This window comes from Panulirus ornatus, chromosome 17 (genome assembly GCF_036320965.1).
Source record: "Panulirus ornatus isolate Po-2019 chromosome 17, ASM3632096v1, whole genome shotgun sequence".
In the NCBI taxonomy this organism is placed as follows: domain Eukaryota; kingdom Metazoa; phylum Arthropoda; class Malacostraca; order Decapoda; family Palinuridae; genus Panulirus; species Panulirus ornatus.
In genome coordinates this window covers 21535372-21557321 of record NC_092240.1, presented here as the reverse complement: position 1 = coordinate 21557321, position 21950 = coordinate 21535372, and the positions used below count along the sequence as shown (strand labels likewise).

The following is a 21950-nucleotide window of genomic DNA, read 5'->3' as shown; positions in this document are numbered from 1 at the left end:
GGGAGTGCTCATCCTCCTCGAAGGCTCAGACTGGGGTGTCTAAATGTGTGTGGATGTAACCAAGATGTGAAAAAAGGAGAGATAGGTAGTATGTTTGAGGAAAGGAACCTGGATGTTTTGGCTCTGAGTGAAATGAAGCTCAAGGGTAAAGGGGAAGAGGGGTTTGGGAACGTCTTGGGAGTAAAGTCAGGGGTTAGTGAGAGGACAAGAGCAAGGGAAGGAGTAGCAGTACTCCTGAAACAGGGGTTGTGGGAGTATGTGATAGAATGTAAGAAAGTAAATTCTCGATTAATATGGGTAAAACTGAAAGTTGATGGAGAGAGATGGGTGATTATTGGTGCATATGCACCTGGGCATGAGAAGAAAGATCATGAGAGGCAAGTGTTTTGGGAGCAGCTGAATGAGTGTGTTAGTGCTTTTGATGCACGAGACCGGGTTATAGTGATGGGTGATTTGAATGCAAAGGTGAGTAATGTGGCAGTTGAGGGAATAACTGGTATACATGGGGTGTTCAGTGTTGTAAATGGAAATGGTGAAGAGCTTGTAGATTTATGTGCTGAAAAAGGACTGGTGATTGGGAATACCTGGTTTAAAAAGTGAGATATACATAAGTATACGTATGTAAGTAGGAGAGATGGCCAGAGAGCGTTATTGGATTACGTGTTAATTGACAGGCGCGCGAAAGAGAGACTTTTGGATGTTAATGTGCTGAGAGGTGCAACTGGAGGGATGTCTGATCATTATCTTGTGGAGGCTAAGGTGAAGATTTGTATGGGTTTTCAGAAAAGAAGGGTGAATGTTGGGGTGAAGAGGGTGGTGAGAGTAAGTGAGCTTGGGAAGGAGACTTGTGTGAGGAAGTACCAGGAGAGACTGAGTACAGAAAGGAAAAAGGTGAGAATAATGGAAGTAAGGGGAGTGGGGGAGGAATGGGATGTATTTAGGGAATCAGTGATGGATTGCGCAAAAGATGCTTATGGCATGAGAAGAGTGGGAGGTGGGTTGATTAGAAAGGGTAGTGAGTGGTGGGATGAAGAAGTAAGATTATTAGTGAAAGATAAGAGAGAGGCATTTGGACGATTTTTGCAGGGAAAAAATGAAATTGAGTGGGAGATGTATAAAAGAGACAGGAGGTCAAGAGAAAGGTGCAAGAGGTGAAAAAGAGGGCAAATGAGAGTTGGGGTGAGAGAGTATCATTAAATTTTAGGGAGAATAAAAAGATGTTCTGGAAGGAGGTAAAGTGCATAAGACTAGGGAGCAAATGGGAACTTCAGTGAAGGGCGCAAATGGGGAGGTGATAACAAGTAGTGGTGATGTGAGAAGGAGATGGAGTGAGTATTTTGAAGGTTTGTTGAATGTGTTTGATGATAGAGTGGCAGATATAGGGTGTTTTGGTTGAGTTGGTGTGCAAAGTGAGAGGGTTAGGGAAAATGATTTGGTAAACAGAGAAGAGGTAGTAAAAGCTTTGCGGAAGATGAAAGCCGGCAAGGCAGCAGGTTTGGATGGATTGCAGTGGAATTTATTTAAAAAGGGGGTGACTGTATTATTGACTGGTTGGTAAGGTTATTTAATGTATGTATGACTCATGGTGAGGTGCCTGAGGATTGGCGGAATGCGTGCATAGTGCCATTGTACAAAGGCAAAGGGGATAAGAGTGAGTGCTCAAATTACAGAGGTATAAGTTTGTTGAGTATTCCTGGTAAATTATATGGGAGGGTATTGATTGAGAGGGTGAAGGCATGTACAGAGAATCAGATTGGGGAAGAGCAGTGTGGTTTCAGAAGTGGTAGAGGATGTGTGGATCAGGTGTTTGCTTTGAAGAATGTATGTGAGAAATACTTAGAAAAGCAAATGGATTTGTATGTAGCATTTATGGATCTGGAGAAGGCGTATGATAGAGTTGATAGAGATGCTCTATGGAAGGTATTAAGAATATATGGTGTGGGAGGCAAGTTGTTAGAAGCAGTGAAAAGTTTTTATCGAGGATGTAAGGCATGTGTACGTGTAGGAAGAGAGGAAAGTGATTGGTTCTCAGTGAATGTAGGTTTGCGGCAGGGGTGGGTGATGTCTCCATGGTTGTTTAATTTGTTTATGGATGGGGTTGTTAGGGAGGTAAATGCAAGAGTTTTGGAAAGAGGAGCAAGTATGAAGTCTGTTGGGGATGAGAGAGCTTGAGAAGTGAGTCAGTTGTTGTTCGTTGATGATACAGTGCTGGTGGCTGATTCATGTGAGAAACTGCAGAAGCTGGTGACTGAGTTTGGTAAAGTGTGTGAAAGAAGAAAGTTAAGAGTAAATGTGAATAAGAGCAAGGTTATTAGGTACAGTAGGGTTGAGGGTCAAGTCAATTGGGAGGTAAGTTTGAATGGAGCAAAACTGGAGGAAGTAAAGTGTTTTAGATATCTGGGAGTGGATCTGGCAACGGATGGAACCATGGAAGCGGAAGTGGATCATAGGGTGGGGGAGGGGGTGAAAATCCTGGGAGCCTTGAAGAATGTGTGGAAGTCAAGAACATTATCTCGGAAAGCAAAAATGGGTATGTTTGAAGGAATAGTGGTTCCAACAATGTTGTATGGTTGCGAGGTGCGGGCTATGGATAGAGTTGTGCGCAGGAGGATGGATGTGCTGGAAATGAGATGTTTGAGGACAATGTGTGGTGTGAGGTGGTTTGATCGAGTAAGTAACGTTAGGGTAAGAGAGATGTGTGGAAATAAAAAGAGCGTGGTTGAGAGAGCAGAAGAGGGTGCTTTGAAATGGTTTGGGCACATGGAGAGAATGAGTGAGGAAAGATTGACCAAGAGGATATATGTGTCGGAGGTGGAGGGAACGAGGAGAAGAGGGAGACCAAATTGGAGGTGGAAAGATGGAGTGAAAAAGATTTTGTGTGATCTGGGCCTGAACATGCAGGAGGGTGAAAGGAGGGCAAGGAATAGAGTGAATTGGATCGATGTGGTATACCGGGGTTGACGTGCTGTCAGTGGATTGAATCAGGGCATGTGAAGCGTCTGGGGTAAACCATGGAAAGCTGTGTAGGTATGTATATTTGCGTGTGTGGACGTATTTATATACATGTGTATGGGGGTGGGTTGGGCCATTTCTTTCGTCTGTTTCCTTGCGCTACCTCGCAAACGCGGGAGACAGTGACAAAGAAAAAAAAAATATATATATATATATATTTATATTATTGCATTATTGCATGACAGCTAGAGACTGAGTGTGAATGAATGGGGCCTTTGTTGTCTTTTCCTAGTGCTACCTCGCACACATGAAGGGGGAGGGGGATGGTATTCCATGTGTGGCGAGGTGGCGATGGGAATGAATAAAGGCAGACAGTGTGAATTGTGTGCATGGGTATATATGTATGTGTCTGTGTGTGTATATATATATGGGTACATTGAGATGTATAGGTATTTATATTTGCATGTGTGGACGTGTATGTAAATACATTGTGTATGGGGGTGGGTTGGGCCATTTCTTTCATCTGTTTCCTTGCGCTACCTCGCAAACGCGGGAGACAGCGACAAAGCAAAATAAATAAATATAATATTTTTTTAATTTTTTTTATTATACTTTGTCGCTGTCTCCCGCGTTTGCGAGGTAGCGCAAGGAAACAGACGAAAGAAATGGCCCAACCCCCCCCATACACATGTATATACATACGTCCACACACGCAAATATACATACCTACACAACTTTCCATGGTTTACCCCAGACGCTTCACATGCCTTGATTCAATCCACTGACAGCACGTCAACCCCGGTATACCACATCGCTCCAATTCTCTCTATTCTTTGCCCTCCTTTCACCCTCCTGCATGTTCAGGCCCCGATCACACAAAATCTTTTTCACTCCATCTTTCCACCTCCAATTTGGTCTCCCTCTTCTCCTCGTTCCCTCCACCTCCGACACATATATCCTCTTGGTCAATCTTTCCTTACTTATTCTCTCCATGTGACCATACCATTTCAAAACACCCTCTTCTGCTCTCTCAACCACTCTTTTTATTACCACACATCTCCCTTACCCTTTCATTACTTACTCGATCAAACCACCTCACACCACATATTGTACTCAAACATCTCATTTCCAGCAGTCCACCCTCCTCCACATAATTCTATCTATAGCCCACGCCTCGCAACCATATAACATTGTTGGAACCACTATTCCTTCAAACATACCCATTTTTGCTTTCCAAGATAACGTTCTCACCTTCCACACATTTTCCAACGCTCCCAGAACTTTCGCCCCTTCCCCCACCCTATGATTCACTTCCACTTCCATGGTTCCATCCGCTGCCAAATCCACTCCCAGATATCTAAAACACTTCACTTCCTCCAGTTTTTCTCCATTCAAACTTACCTCCCAATTGACTTGTCCGTCAACGTAGGCCTACTGTACCTAGTAACCTTGCTCTTATTCACATTTACTCTCAGCTTTCTTTCACATACTTTACCAAACTTAGTCACCAGCTTCTGCAGTTTCTCACATGAATCAGCCACCAGCGCTGTATCATCAGCGAACAACAACTGACACTTCCCAAGCTCTCTCATCCACAACAGACTGCATACTAGCCACTCTTTCCAAAACTCATGCATTCACCTCCCAAACAACCTCATCCATAAACAAATTAAACAACCATGGAGACATCACGCACCCCTGCCACAAACTGACATTCACTGAGAACCACTCACTTTCCTCTCTTCCTACTCGTACACATGCCTTACAGCCTTGATAAAAACTTTTCACTGCTTCTAACAATTTGCCTCCCACACCATATATTCTTAATATCTTCCACATAGCATCTCTATCAACTCTATCATATGCCTTCTCCAGATCCATAAATGCTACATACAAATCCATTTGCTTTTCTAAGTATTTCTCACATACATTCTTCAAAGCAAACACCTGATCCACACATCCTCTACCACTTCTGAAGAGACAGCGACAAAGTATAATAAAAAAAAAATATAATATATATATATATTTTTTTTTTTTTTTTTTTTTTATACTTTGTCGCTGTCTCCCGCGTTTGCGAGGTAGCGCAAGGAAACAGACGAAAGAAATGGCCCAACCCCCCCCCATACACATGTATATACATACGTCCACACACGCAAATATACATACCTACACAGCTTTCCATGGTTTACCCCAGACGCTTCACATGCCTTGATTCAATCCACTGACAGCACGTCAACCCCGGTATACCACATCGCTCCAATTCACTCTATTCCTTGCCCTCCTTTCACCTCCTGCATGTTCAGGCCCCGATCACACAAAATCTTTTTCACTCCATCTTTCCACCTCCAATTTGGTCTCCCTCTTCTCCTCGTTCCCTCCACCTCCGACACATATATCCTCTTGGTCAATCTTTCCTCACTCATTCTCTCCATGTGCCCAAACCACTTCAAAACACCCTCTTCTGCTCTCTCAACCACGCTCTTTTTATTTCCACACATCTCTCTTACCCTTATGTTACTCACTCGATCAAACCACCTCACACCACACATTGTCCTCAAACATCTCATTTCCAGCACATCCATCCTCCTGCGCACAACTCTATCCATAGCCCACGCCTCGCAACCATACAACATTGTTGGAACCACTATTCCTTCAAACATACCCATTTTTGCTTTCCGGGATAATGTTCTCGACTTCCACACATTTTTCAAGGCTCCCCAAAATTTTCGCCCCCTCCCCCACCCTATGATCCACTTCCGCTTCCATGGTTCCATCCGCTGACAGATCCACTCCCAGATATCTAAAACACTTCACTTCCTCCAGCCTCTCACCATTCAAACTCACCTCCCAATTGACTTGACCCTCAACCCTACTGTACCTAATAACCTTGCTCTTATTGACATTTACTCTTAACTTTCTTCTTCCACACACTTTACCAAACTCCGTCACCAGCTTCTGCAGTTTCTCACATATATATATATATATATATATATATATATATATATATATATATATGTATATATATATATATGTATATTATCCCTGGGGATAGGGGTGAAAGAATATTTCCCACGCATTCCTCGCGTGTCGTAGAAGGCGACTAGAGGGGACGGGAGCGGTGGCCAGAAATCCTCCCCTCGTATTTTTTAACTTTCTAAAATGGGAAACAGAAGAAGGAGTCACGCGGGGAGTGCTCATCCTCCTCGAAGGCTCAGACTGGGGTGTCTAAATGTGTGTGGATGTAACCAAGATGTGAAAAAAGGAGAGATAGGTAGTATGTTTGAGGAAAGGAACCTGGATGTTTTGGCTCTGAGTAAAATGAAGCTCAAGGGTAAAGGGGAAGAGGGGTTTGGGAACGTCTTGGGAGTAAAGTCAGGGGTTAGTGAGAGGACAAGAGCAAGGGAAGGAGTAGCAGTACTCCTGAAACAGGAGTTGTGGGAGTATGTGATAGAATGTAAGAAAGTAAATTCTCGATTAATATGGGTAAAACTGAAAGTTGATGGAGAGAGATGGGTGATTATTGGTGCATATGCACCTGGGCATGAGAAGAAAGATCATGAGAGGCAAGTGTTTTGGGAGCAGCTGAATGAGTGTGTTAGTGCTTTTGATGCACGAGACCGGGTTATAGTGATGGGTGATTTGAATGCAAAGGTGAGTAATGTGGCAGTTGAGGGAATAATTGGTATACATGGGGTGTTCAGTGTTGTAAATGGAAATGGTGAAGAGCTTGTAGATTTATGTGCTGAAAAAGGACTGGTGATTGGGAATACCTGGTTTAAAAAGTGAGATATACATAAGTATACGTATGTAAGTAGGAGAGATGGCCAGAGAGCGTTATTGGATTACGTGTTAATTGACAGGCGCGCGAAAGAGAGACTTTTGGATGTTAATGTGCTGAGAGGTGCAACTGGAGGGATGTCTGATCATTATCTTGTGGAGGCTAAGGTGAAGATTTGTATGGGTTTTCAGAAAAGAAGAGTGAATGTTGGGGTGAAGAGGGTGGTGAGAGTAAGTGAGCTTGGGAAGGAGACTTGTGTGAGGAAGTACCAGGAGAGACTGAGTACAGAAAGGAAAAAGGTGAGAATAATGGAAGTAAGGGGAGTGGGGGAGGAATGGGATGTATTTAGGGAATCAGTGATGGATTGCGCAAAAGATGCTTATGGCATGAGAAGAGTGGGAGGTGGGTTGATTAGAAAGGGTAGTGAGTGGTGGGATGAAGAAGTAAGATTATTAGTGAAAGAGAAGAGGGAGGCATTTGGACGATTTTTGCAGGGAAAAAATGAAATTGAGTGGGAGATGTATAAAAGAAAGAGACAGGAGGTCAAGAGAAAGGTGCAAGAGGTGAAAAAGAGGGCAAATGAGAGTTGGGGTGAGAGAGTATCATTAAATTTTAGGGAGAATAAAAAGATGTTCTGGAAGGAGGTAAAGTGCGTAAGACTAGGGAGCAAATGGGAACTTCAGTGAAGGGCGCAAATGGGGAGGTGATAACAAGTAGTGGTGATGTGAGAAGGAGATGGAGTGAGTATTTTGAAGGTTTGTTGAATGTGTTTGATGCTAGAGTGGCAGATATAGGGTGTTTTGGTTGAGTTGGTGTGCAAAGTGAGAGGGTTAGGGAAAATGATTTGGTAAACAGAGAAGAGGTAGTAAAAGCTTTGCGGAAGATGAAAGCCGGCAAGGCAGCAGGTTTGGATGGATTGCAGTGGAATTTATTAAAAAAGGGGGTGACTGTATTATTGACTGGTTGGTAAGGTTATTTAATGTATGTATGACTCATGGTGAGGTGCCTGAGGATTGGCGGAATGCGTGCATAGTGCCATCGTACAAAGGCAAAGGGGATAAGAGTGAGTGCTTAAATTACAGAGGTATAAGTTTGTTGAGTATTCCTGGTAAATTATATGGGAGGGTATTGATTGAGAGGGTGAAGGCATGTACAGAGAATCAGATTGGGGAAGAGCAGTGTGGTTTCAGAAGTGGTAGAGGATGTGTGGATCAGGTGTTTGCTTTGAAGAATGTATGTGAGAAATACTTAGAAAAGCAAATGGATTTGTATGTAGCATTTATGGATCTGGAGAAGGCGTATGATAGAGTTGATAGAGATGCTCTATGGAAGGTATTAAGAATATATGGTGTGGGAGGCAAGTTGTTAGAAGCAGTGAAAAGTTTTTATCGAGGATGTAAGGCATGTGTACGTGTAGGAAGAGAGGAAAGTGATTGGTTCTCAGTGAATGTAGGTTTGCGGCAGGGGTGGGTGATGTCTCCATGGTTGTTTAATTTGTTTAATGATGGGGTTGTTAGGGAGGTAAATGCAAGAGTTTTGGAAAGAGGAGCAAGTATGAAGTCTGTTGGGGATGAGAGAGCTTGAGAAGTGAGTCAGTTGTTGTTCGTTGATGATACAGTGCTGGTGGCTGATTCATGTGAGAAACTGCAGAAGCTGGTGACTGAGTTTGGTAAAGTGTGTGAAAGAAGAAAGTTAAGAGTAAATGTGAATAAGAGCAAGGTTATTAGGTACAGTAGGGTTGAGGGTCAAGTCAATTGGGAGGTAAGTTTGAATGGAGCAAAACTGGAGGAAGTAAAGTGTTTTAGATATCTGGGAGTGGATCTGGCAACGGATGGAACCATGGAAGCGGAAGTGGATCATAGGGTGGGGGAGGGGGTGAAAATCCTGGGAGCCTTGAAGAATGTGTGGAAGTCAAGAACGTTATCTCGGAAAGCAAAAATGGGTATGTTTGAAGGAATAGTGGTTCCAACAATGTTGTATGGTTGCGAGGTGCGGGCTATGGATAGAGTTGTGCGCAGGAGGATGGATGTGCTGGAAATGAGATGTTTGAGGACAATGTGTGGTGTGAGGTGGTTTGATCGAGTAAGTAACGTAAGGGTAAGAGAGATGTGTGGAAATAAAAAGAGCGTGGTTGAGAGAGCAGAAGAGGGTGCTTTGAAATGGTTTGGGCACATGGAGAGAATGAGTGAGGAAAGATTGACCAAGAGGATATATGTGTCGGAGGTGGAGGGAACGAGGAGAAGAGGGAGACCAAATTGGAGGTGGAAAGATGGAGTGAAAAAGATTTTGTGTGATCTGGGCCTGAACATGCAGGAGGGTGAAAGGAGGGCAAGGAATAGAGTGAATTGGATCGATGTGGTATACCGGGGTTGACGTGCTGTCAGTGGATTGAATCAGGGCATGTGAAGCGTCTGGGGTAAACCATGGAAAGCTGTGTAGGTATGTATATTTGCGTGTGTGGACGTATGTATATACATGTGGATGGGGGTGGGTTGGGCCATTTCTTTTGTCTGTTTCCTTGCGCTACCTCGCAAACGCGGGAGACAGTGACAAAGAAAAAAAAAATATATACATATATATATTTATATTATTGCATTATTGCATGACAGCTAGAGACTGAGTGTGAATGAATGGGGCCTTTGTTGTCTTTTCCTAGTGCTACCTCGCACACATGAAGGGGGAGGGGGATGGTATTCCATGTGTGGCGAGGTGGCGATGGGAATGAATAAAGGCAGACAGTGTGAATTGTGTGCATGGGTATATATGTATGTGTCTGTGTGTGTATATATATGGGTACATTGAGATGTATAGGTATTTATATTTGCATGTGTGGACGTGTATGTAAATACATTGTGTATGGGGATGGGTTGGGCCATTTCTTTCATCTGTTTCCTTGCGCTACCTCGCAAACGCGGGAGACAGCGACAAAGCAAAATAAATAAATATAATATTTTTTTTATTTTTTTTATTATACTTTGTCGCTGTCTCCCGCGTTTGCGAGGTAGCGCAAGGAAACAGACGAAAGAAATGGCCCAACCCCCCCCATACACATGTATATACATACGTCCACACACGCAAATATACATACCTACACAACTTTCCATGGTTTACCCCAGACGCTTCACATGCCTTGATTCAATCCACTGACAGCACGTCAACCCCGGTATACCACATCGCTCCAATTCACTCTATTCTTTGCCCTCCTTTCACCCTCCTGCATGTTCAGGCCCCGATCACACAAAATCTTTTTCACTCCATCTTTCCACCTCCAATTTGGTCTCCCTCTTCTCCTCGTTCCCTCCACCTCCGACACATATATCCTCTTGGTCAATCTTTCCTTACTTATTCTCTCCATGTGACCATACCATTTCAAAACACCCTCTTCTGCTCTCTCAACCACTCTTTTTATTACCACACATCTCCCTTACCCTTTCATTACTTACTCGATCAAACCACCTCACACCACATATTGTACTCAAACATCTCATTTCCAGCAGTCCACCCTCATCCACATAATTCTATCTATAGCCCATGCCTCGCAACCATATAACATTGTTGGAACCACTATTCCTTCAAACATACCCATTTTTGCTTTCCAAGATAACGTTCTCACCTTCCACACATTTTCCAACGCTCCCAGAACTTTCGCCCCTTCCCCCACCCTATGATTCACTTCCACTTCCATGGTTCCATCCGCTGCCAAATCCACTCCCAGATATCTAAAACACTTCACTTCCTCCAGTTTTTCTCCATTCAAACTTACCTCCCAATTGACTTGTCCGTCAACGTAGGCCTACTGTACCTAGTAACCTTTCTCTTATTCACATTTACTCTCAGCTTTCTTTCACATACTTTACCAAACTTAGTCACCAGCTTCTGCAGTTTCTCACCTGAATCAGCCACCAGCGCTGTATCATCAGCGAACAACAACTGACACTTCCCAAGCTCTCTCATCCACAACAGACTGCATACTAGCCACTCTTTCCAAAACTCATGCATTCACCTCCCAAACAACCTCATCCATAAACAAATTAAACAACCATGGAGACATCACGCACCCCTGCCACAAACTGACATTCACTGAGAACCACTCACTTTCCTCTCTTCCTACTCGTACACATGCCTTACAGCCTTGATAAAAACTTTTCACTGCTTCTAACAATTTGCCTCCCACACCATATATTCTTAATATCTTCCACATAGCATCTCTATCAACTCTATCATATGCCTTCTCCAGATCCATAAATGCTACATACAAATCCATTTGCTTTTCTAAGTATTTCTCACATACATTCTTCAAAGCAAACACCTGATCCACACATCCTCTACCACTTCTGAAGAGACAGCGACAAAGTATAATAAAAAAAAAATATAATATATATATATATATATTTTTTTTTTTTTTTTTTTTTTTTATACTTTGTCGCTGTCTCCCGCGTTTGCGAGGTAGCGCAAGGAAACAGACGAAAGAAATGGCCCAACCCCCCCCATACACATGTATATACATACGTCCACACACGCAAATATACATACCTACACAGCTTTCCATGGTTTACCCCAGACGCTTCACATGCCTTGATTCAATCCACTGACAGCACGTCAACCCCGGTATACCACATCGCTCCAATTCACTCTATTCCCTGCCCTCCTTTCACCCTCCTGCATGTTTAGGCCCCGATCACACAAAATCTTTTTCACTCCATCTTTCCACCTCCAATTTGGTCTCCCTCTTCTCCTCGTTCCCTCCACCTCCGACACATATATCCTCTTGGTCAATCTTTCCTCACTCATTCTCTCCATGTGCCCAAACCACTTCAAAACACCCTCTTCTGCTCTCTCAACCACGCTCTTTTTATTTCCACACATCTCTCTTACCCTTATGTTACTCACTCGATCAAACCACCTCACACCACACATTGTCCTCAAACATCTCATTTCCAGCACATCCATCCTCCTGCGCACAACTCTATCCATAGCCCACGCCTCGCAACCATACAACATTGTTGGAACCACTATTCCTTCAAACATACCCATTTTTGCTTTCCGAGATAATGTTCTCGACTTCCACACATTCTTCAAGGCCCCCAGAATTTTCGCCCCCTCCCCCACCCTATGATCCACTTCCGCTTCCATGGTTCCATCCGCTGCCAGATCCACTCCCAGATATCTAAAACACTTCACTTCCTCCAGTTTTTCTCCATTCAAACTCACCTCCCAATTGACTTGACCCTCAACCCTACTGTACCTAATAACCTTACTCTTATTCACATTTACTCTTAACTTTCTTCTTCCACACACTTTACCAAACTCAGTCACCAGCTTCTGCAGTTTCTCACATGAATCAGCCACCAGCGCTGTATCATCAGCGAACAACAACTGACTCACTTCCCAAGCTCTCTCATCCCTAACAGACTTCATACTTGCCCCTCTTTCCAAAACTCTTGCATTTACCTCCCTAACAACCCCATCCATAAACAAATTAAACAACCATATATATATATATATATATATATATATATATATATGGGAGTGGACATGGCAGCAAATGAAACCATGATAGTGGAAATGGACATGGCAACAATGGAACCATGATAGTGGAAGTAAGTCATAGAGTAGGTGAGAGGGGCAAAGGTTCTGGAAGCAATAAAGAAACTGTGATGAGAAATCATTAACTGGGTGGAAAAATAAAGGTATGTTTGAAGACATAGTAGTTCCAACAAGGGTGTGGACTATAGATGAGGATGATAGAGATGAATGATGCTTTGTGGAAGGTATTAAGAGTATATGGTGTGGGAAGTAAGTTGCTAGAAGCAGTGAAAAGTTTTTATCAAGGATGTATGGCATGCATACGAGTAGGAAGGGAGGAAAGTTATTGGTTCCCAGTGAATGTCGTGGAAGAGATGCGTGATGTCTCCATGGTTAATTTGTTTATGGATGGGGTTGTTAGGGAGGTGAATGCAAGAAGTTTGGAGAGAGGGGCAAGTATGCAGTCTGTTGTGAATGAGAGGGCTTGGGAAGTGAGTCAGTTGTTGTCTGCTGATGATATAGTGCTGGTGGCTGATTCGGGTGAGAAACTGCAGAAGCTGGTGTCTGAGTTTGGTAAAGTGTGTGAAAGAAGAAAGCTGAGAGTGAATGTGAATAAGAGCAAGGTTAGTGAAGTGTTTTAGATATCTGGAAGTGGATTTAGCAGTGGATGGAACTGTGGAAGTGGAAGTGAGTCACAGGGTGGGGGAGGGGGCAAAGGTTCTGGGAGCGTTGAAGAATGTGTAGAAGTCAAGAACATTATCTCGGACAGCAAAAATGGGTATGTTTGAAGGAATAGTGGTTCCAACAATGTTATATGGCTGTGAGGCATGGGCTATAGATAGGGTTGTGCGGAGGAGGGTGGATGTGTTGGAAATGAAATGTGTGAGGACAATATGTGGTGTGAGGTGGTTTGATCGAGTAAGTAATGAAAGGGTAAGAGAGATGTGTGAGAGTAAAAAGAGTTAGGTTAAGAGAGAGAGTTAGGTTAAGAGAGCAGAAGAGTGTGTATTGAAATAGTTTGGTCATAAGGAGAGAGTGAGTAAGGAAAGATTGACAAAGAGGATATATGTTTCAGAGGTGGAGGGAATGAGCAGAAGTGGGAAACCAAATTGGAGGTGGAAGGATGGAGTGAAAAAGATTTTGAGCGATCGGGGCCTGAACACACAGAAGGGTGAAAGGCATGCAAGGAATAGAGTGAATTGGAATGATGTGGTAAACCGGGGTGGATGTGCTGTCAGTTGATTGAACCAGGGCATGTGGAGCGTCTGGGATAAACCATGGAAAGTTTTGTGCGGCCTGGATATAGAAAGGGAGCTAAGGTTCGGTGCATTATAAATGACAGCTAGAGACTGAGTGTGAACGAATGTGGCCTTTGTTGTCTTTTCCTAGTGCTACCTCACGCACATGAGGAGGAGGGGGTTGTCATTTCATGTGTGGTGGGGTGGCGACGGGAATGAATAAGGGCAGACAGTATGAATTATGTACATGTGTATATATGTATATGTCTGTGTGTGTATATATTTGTATATGTTGAGATGTATAGGTATGTATATGTGCGTGTGTGGACGTGTATGTGTATACATGTGTATGTAGGTGGGTTGGGCCATTCTTTCGTCTGTTTCCTTGTGCTACCTAGCTAATGCGGAGACAGTGACAAAGGATAATAAAAAAATATATTAGTTATTTACATTCATTATACTTTATCGCTGTTTCCCGCGTTAGTGAGGTAGCACAAGGAAACAGATGAAAGAATGGTCCAACCCATCCACATACAGATGTATATACATAAACGCCCACTTACCCGCATATACATACCTGTACATATCAATGTATACATACATATACATACACAGACATATACATATATACACTTGTACACATTCATACTTGCTGCCTTACTCCATTCCTGCCACCACCCTGCAACACATGAAATGACACCCCCTCCCCCCATGTGTGTGCGAGGTAGCACTAGGAAAAGACAACAAAAGTCACACTGAGTCTCTAGCTGTCATGTGCAATGCACTGAAACCACAACTCCCTTTCTACATCCAGGCCCTACAAAACTTTCCATGGTTTATCCCAGACCCTTCACATGCCCTAGTTCAATCCACTGACAGCACGTCCACCCAAGTATACCACATCGTTCCAATTCACTCGTGTATATGAGTGGATGGGCCGTTCTTTGACTGTTTCCTGGAGCTACCTTGCTGACATGGGAAATGGCAAAGCATAATAAAATAATGAATAAATATACAATATGTGAATTACTGTAATTTCCTGGTGTTTTGTAGTTCCATAAAAACTCCTTCAGTGAAAGATATTTTCAGGAAGATGTACACTGTCACAATAATTTGCACATATCTAATCAAAAATTTCCAATTTGCGCTTACCTTAATTACCACTCTTATTTTATCATTTTATGTAAGTCTCACAATATTGTGGCCAGTCAGGCAGGCACACTCAAATCTGGCCGCCACGACTGTGTATGTCTCTCTATCATCACCACTTCATGACACCTCTAAGTGTTAAAATACAATTCATCATATCATTTACTGATTAAAATTTGAATGTTCTGAACTGAATTTTGTTTAGTTTTAATGTGATACATAGAAATTCAACCTTTATGCCAATGTTTTCCATTGCTTTTCTGCGTGTGTAAATAATCATTAGTCTCCCTTAGCAGTATGTACATATTATATACATTTGATTTTTCTATCTCTCTTTCTTTCTTAAGGAAACTTTAATGATAGTATTTTGTGTGTTATTAGGGCCTCCAGTCCCTAATCTTGTGTTTACATTAAAAACTACTGAACTGAAATTTGTAGAACTGAGGTTCACACAGTTCCTCAGTCTCTGCAGTGCAAATTTTCATGATGGTGGTGTATATTATATAAGAATAGCCTACTGTATTTTGTTTACTGGAATATTCAGGATGAAAGATCTAAGCAGTATAGAACACCACAAAATGACTTAAACTAAATAAGAACTGTGACCTTCACTGAGCCAGCTCCTGCTATCCGGGTGAAGTTCCCAGTACCATGGGTACTGTAATGGTCTATGGGGATGATACTTCCACAGCAGTAGTCAGGTTTCCCTGTAAGGAGACGTACATGTAGATATAGGAGGAGTAATGATATTTTAAAAAGAAAGGTTACATATGGTCTGCACACACATGACAGTTAGAGACTAAGTGCGAACAAATGTGGCCTTTTTTGTCTTTTCCTGGTGCTAACTCACTGAGGGGGAGGGGGGTATGCCATTTCCTGTGTGAGGTGTAGCGACAGGTATGGATGAAGGCAAGCAAGTATGAATGTGTACATGTGTATATACATATACATGTCTATGTATGTATATGTTGACATGTATGTATATATGTGTGTATGGGCATCTATGTATATATATATATGTGTATATGAGTGGATGGGCCATTCTTTGTCTGTTTCCTAGCACTACCTCGCTGAAGAGGGAAACAACGGTTAAGTATGATAAATAATGTGTGTATATTTTTTTTTTCTTTTTTTTTTGCCGCTGTCTCCCGCGTTTGCGAGGTAGCGCAAGGAAACAGACGAAAGAAATGGCCCAACCCACCCCCATACACATGTATACGTCCACACACGCAAATATACATACCTATACAGCTTTCCATGGTTTACCCCAGACGCTTCACATGCCCTGATTCAATCCACTGACAGCATGTCAACCCCGGTATACCACATCGATCCAATTCACTCTATTCCTTGCCCTCCTTTCACCCTCCTGCATGTTCAGGCCCCGATCACACAAAATCTTTTTCACTCCATCTTTCCACCTCCAGTTTGGTCTCCCACTTCTCCTTGTTCCCTCCACCTCCGACACATATATCCTCTTGGTCAATCTTTCCTCACTCATTCTCTCCATGTGCCCAAACCATTTCAAAACACCCTCTTCTGCTCTCTCTACCACGCTCTTTTTATTTCCACACATCTCTCTTACCCTTACGTTACTTACTCGATCAAACCACCTCACACCACACATTGTCCTCAAACATCTCATTTCCAGCACATCCATCCTCCTGCGCACAACTCTATCCACAGCCCATGCCTCGCAACCATACAACATTGTTGGAACCACTATTCCTTCAAACATACCCATTTTTGCTTTCCGAGATAATGTTCTCGACTTCCACACATTCTTCAAGGCTCCCAGGATCCACTTCCGCTTCCATGGTTCCATCCGCTGCCAGATCCACTCCCAGATATCTAAAACACTTTACTTCCTCCAGTTTTGCTCCATTCAAACTTACCTCCCAATTGACTTGACCCTCAACCCTACTGTACCTAATAACCTTGCACTTATTCACATTTACTCTTAACTTTCTTCTTTCACACACTTTACCAAACTCAGTCACCAGCTTCTGCAATTTCTCACATGAATCAGCCACCAGCGCTGTATCATGAGTGAACAACAACTGACTCACTTCCCAAGCTCTCTCATCCCCAACAGACTTCATACTTGCCCCTCTTTCCAAAACTCTTGCACTTACCTCCCTAACAACCCCATCCATAAACAAATTAAACAACCATGGAGACATCACACACCCCTGCCGCAAACCTACATTCACTGAGAACCAATCACTTTCCTCTCTTCCTACACGTACACATGCCTTACATCCTCGATGAAAACTTTTCACTGCTTCTAACAACTTGCCTCCCACACCATATATTCTTAATACCTTCCACAGAGCATCTCTATCAACTCTATCATATGCCTTCTCCAGATCCATAAATGCTACATACAAATCCATTTGCTTTTCTAAGTATTTCTCACATACATTCTTCAAAGCAAACACCTGATCCACACATCCTCTACCACTTCTGAAACCACACTGCTCTTCCCCAATCTGATGCTCTGTACATGCCTTCACCCTCTCAATCAATACCCTCCCATATAATTTACCAGGAATACTCAACAAACTTATACCTCTGTAATTTGAGCACTCACTCTTATCCCCTTTGCCTTTGTACAATGGCACTATGCAAGCATTCCGCCAATCCTCAGGCACCTCACCATGAATCATACATACATTAAATAACCTTACCAACCAGTCAACAATACAGTCACCCCCTTTTTTTAATAAATTCCACTGCAATGCCATCCAAACCTGCTGCTTTGCCGGCTTTCATCTTCCGTAAAGCTTTTACTACCTCTTCTCTATTTACCAAATCATTTTCCCTAACCCTCTCACTTTGCACACCACCTCGACCAAGACACCCCACATCTGCCACTCTATCATCAAACACATTCAACAAACCTTCAAAATACTCACTCCATCTCCTTCTCACATCACCACTACTTGTTATCACCTCCCCATTTGCGCCCTTCACTGAAGTTCCCATTTGCTCCCTTGTCTTATGTACTTTATTTACCTCCTTCCAAAACATCTTTTTATTCTCCCTGAAATTTAATGATACTCTCTCACCCCAACTCTCATTTGCCCTCTTTTTCACCTCTTGCACCTTTCTCTTGACCTCCTGCCTCTTTCTTTTATACCTCTCCCACTCATTTGCATTTTTTCCCTGCAAAAATCATTCAAATGCCTCTCTCTTCTCTTTCACTAATAATCTTACGTCTTCATTCCACCACTCACTACCTTTTCTAATCAACACATTTCAATGTATACATAATATACATACACAGACATATACATATATACACCTGTACATATTCATACTTACTGCCTTCATCCATACCTGCGCCACCCTTCCACACATGAAATAGCATCCCCTCCCTCCCTCCAGTGAGGTAGCACCAGGAAAAGACAAAAAAGGCCACATTGATTCACACCAGTCTCTCGCTGTCATGTGTAATGCACCAAAACCACAGCTCCCTTTCCACATCCAGCCCACACAGACCTTTCCATGGTTTACCCCAAACGCTTCACATGCCTTGGTTCAATCCAATGACAGCACATCAACCCCATCATACCACATCATTCCAGTTCACTGTTCCTTGCAAGCCTTTCCCCCTTCTGTTTTTTCAGGCCCCAATTGCTCAAAATCTTTTTCACTCCATCCTTCCATCTCCAATTTGGCCTCCCACTTCTCTTTCTTCCCTGCACCTCTGACACATGTAACCACTTTGTCAATCTTTCCTCACTCATTCTCTCCATATGTTCAAACCATTTCAACACACCCTCTTCTGCTCTCTTAACCACACTCCATTTATTACCACACTTCTCTCTTACCCTTTCATTACTTAGTCAATCAAACCACCTCACACCGCATACTGTTCTCAAACATTTCATTTCCAACACATCCACCCTCCTCCACACAGCCCTATCTACAGCCTATATATATATATATATATATATATATATATATATATATATATATATATATATATATATTTTCTTTTTCTTTCATACTATTCGCCATTTCCCACGTCAGCGAGGTAGCGTTAAGAACAGAGAACTGGGACTCTAAGGAAACATCCTCACTCGGCCCCCTTCTCTGTTCCTTCCTTTGGAAAAAAAAAGAAATGAAAAAATGAGAGGGGAGGATTTCCAGCCCCCCGCTCCCTTCCCTTTTAGTCGCCTTCTACGACACGCAGGGAATACGTGGGAAGTATTCTTTCTCCCCTATCCCCAGGGATAATATATATATATATATATATATATATATATATATATATATATATTTTTATTATATTTAATATCAGAATTATAAAAACACTAAGAATTATCAGCTGCATCAGTCAGATTCAGTGATGTCATGGTTAGGCAAGTGCTAGTAACACCTCCACCTGCATATAAAAAACCTTCTCCTTCCCCATCTTGGTTAACTTTCAGTCTTGGAAGAATCATTGTCCATAAAATCACTCCACAAGGTCCAAAAACATATCATCATTATTCGGTAATTTACAATCATCCATCTGGTCCTCTAAATCTAACTAAAAGCTGCATAGTTTTCTACTTAGAAAACTAATAAGAATGTGCTGTCGTTAGCATGGCTGGAAGATGACGTAATGTAGGGAAACATGATTGCTTACTGCCTCCTTGACAACTACCCAGGGTCAGCAAATGGCCTTAAAATGGAGGCACAAAATTTGTGCATAAATCGTCATTCTGAGGAGTTGTCTTAAGGAGTTGATGTCCCATTCCCAGCCTACAGTATTATCTTTCCATATTGCTCATGTGTGAAGATGTCAAGGAAGCTTGTATGAGATCTGCACCCTAACATTATGTAATAATTCATCAAGCTGCCAGTCTTAAACAATAATATATCCTAATGATGAAAACACTTTGCAATCATATTTGTGTGTCAAAAACTTCCAAAAATAAGTATTTACTTGCTTCGAAAATACTCCTTGAGGATCTCGTACGCTTGGCAGTTGAGCTGCTTATGTTTAAGGGCACATTGCATATGAAAATAATGTTCCCCTGACTGAGATGTACATGACTTTATATGAATAATGATGTTCTGGTTAAAAGTAGTAAACTTATGGATATGATTTTTTTAGAGCATTTGAGAATATCTTGCACACAGAGTGCACCTTTCATATTAGGACAGCCAGAGCAAAAGGATTAATGTAGATTCTCTAAGCATGATCCTGATCTATGGGCAGAAATGATATAAACAGTGAAGGCAGAAAATATTAAATCTGGAAGGATACATAGAAAACTTCAAGAAGAATATCTATTACAGCTGAGAGTGGTTACTGAAGTTCAAAGTCAAAGGATTAAGAAAATTAGCATTGATTAAAAAGACAACACTCGATCCAAACACTGTAACACTTATACCTTCATAATGATCACTGACTGCAATGGAACGCCGTTTACGCTGAGATGAGGTGAGGAAACCCCTGTTGATAACTGCTCTTCCTCCATCTGTTACCTGTAATGATCGATGTTGAATATTACAAAAATGAGTTTTCATTTTCTCGGGTACCACAGTAGATCAGTATTAATACAGTACATGTCAACTCGCACACCAGTGTTCAAACAAACTTGCTGTCTACAGACTGGTGCTTGCAACTTTGCTTCTTGCTAAAGAATATTGCTTCTCCCAAAGAACACAGCTATGGACCTGCTGTTTTCTTGAAGTACACACCTCAACATTGCGGTATGCTCGAGAGGGCTGACACATAATCCTACGACCAATTCCAGCTCACTATCCCTTGCACCCATAGAGCTGAAGTTTTTTGGTTATCAAGCATCAGGCAGCGATGAGAGGGACAGAGCTATGAACATGCCAAGGGAAACAACTGCAAATTGTCTTTTATCATTAGAAGGAAGTTAATAAATGTTGGTCTACCCAAATTTGTCCCCTTCTAATACCCTACTACCAAAGGTTTTCATGCTCTCCAATCACAATGGTAGCACGAAAGGACTTAACAAAAGAGCAAATAGCTTTAATAATCATGAGTCTGTACTAGTCACAGAAGCCAGTAAGTGAAATATAGAGAATTGTTAGTGCTAGTGTCCAATTCAATTCAGGTATGGGCATGAAGATTTCGCAACAGCGGAGGTAAGGCAACACCAGCGCACAAGGGAAGACCTGGAAAGGCTCAGAAGACTCCACCATGCACACTAACCAACCCTGAAATGTCAGCTAGAAGCTAATCCACCTTTGTTAGCATGAAAATTAAAACAAAAAACTGAAGACTGATTGGTAAAGTAAAAACTGTTTATCTATGCATCCATGACAACCTGCACTTCAGCCGCCATTGCGCCTCAAAGAAGCCCCTCCTCACCCTTATGCTGGGGCATCTCAGGATTGTTTGCCTAAACATACCTTCAGTGGGATAAGACCAAGTGGAAGCACATGTTTTCTGTGACTGGGAACCGAGTTGTCATGTTTATCAGCATCCCAGGAGTGACCCTCTCAATCCCAAGTACACTTTTAGTACTGTTAAGTACCCTGATTCTCTCATGGTTTGGGGATGTTTTTCTTATTATGGAATTGGTGACCTTGTCATACTGCCCAGACATCAACCCATGAATCAACACAACTACCTAGAGCTATTGATGGGCTATTTACCAGACTGTTTTCAGAAGTGCCATGCGGACATGCTCATGCAGGATGGTGCTCCTTGTCATACGGCAAAATCTGTGAATCAGTGGCTTACTGACTGTGGAATCGACTTCATCAATGATTGACCTGGAAACAGCCCAGATATTAACTGATAGAGAACTTGTGAAGCATCATTAAGCACTAACTTTCAAGGAAGGATACTAGCAGTGTCCCCAAGCTTGAGGCAGCCATTTGTGGAGAGTGCAACAGTCTGGACCAACAGATTCTCAAGAACTTGGCAGAATTGGAGCCTTCATGCCTTCAAGAATGTATAAAGAGAAAAGGGAAGCAAATTGTGTATCAAAACTGTATGTCCATAAAACTAATGAATAGTTTATTTTTATCCATTGGCTTCCCTGCACATAATGCACTGTTGAGGCATGTATAGTTCTCCATTATTAACTCAAATAGTGATGATTTTTACTGAGAATACTTGGGGGTAGGGATTGAGGTAGATGGTGGTGGAGTGGGATAGGGTTGAAGTGAACGGTTTATCAATCCTTTCAAGGTAAGTTTATTCATTTTGGTATTCAATAGGCATTTGTAACTTATAGGGTTAAACTTTTCCCTAGACCCCAATGGGTGAGCTACCATATGATAATCAAAAAAGCATGGTTAAAGTGTGGAACCCCACTGAGTTAGCT

General features: G+C 42.3%; 2 protein-coding genes across 4 annotated transcripts in view; one reads left to right on the top strand and one right to left on the bottom strand.

Annotated features, from left to right (window-relative positions):
- pch2 (pachytene checkpoint 2 protein) overlaps positions 1-21950 on the top strand; it is a 429043-nt gene that overhangs the window by 37592 nt on the left and 369501 nt on the right. The window lies entirely within an intron of this gene.
- The window catches only part of LOC139754612 (calcium-activated chloride channel regulator 1-like), a 237715-nt gene that overhangs the window by 23360 nt on the left and 192405 nt on the right, over positions 1-21950 (bottom strand). For both annotated transcript variants that reach the window (XM_071672059.1, XM_071672060.1), the window contains exons 16-17: positions 20034-20127; positions 15250-15350 (exon numbers count right to left, since the gene is read on the bottom strand). In XM_071672059.1, the coding sequence (XP_071528160.1) occupies positions 15250-15350; positions 20034-20127 (195 nt within the window). The remainder of the gene's footprint in view (positions 1-15249; positions 15351-20033; positions 20128-21950) is intronic.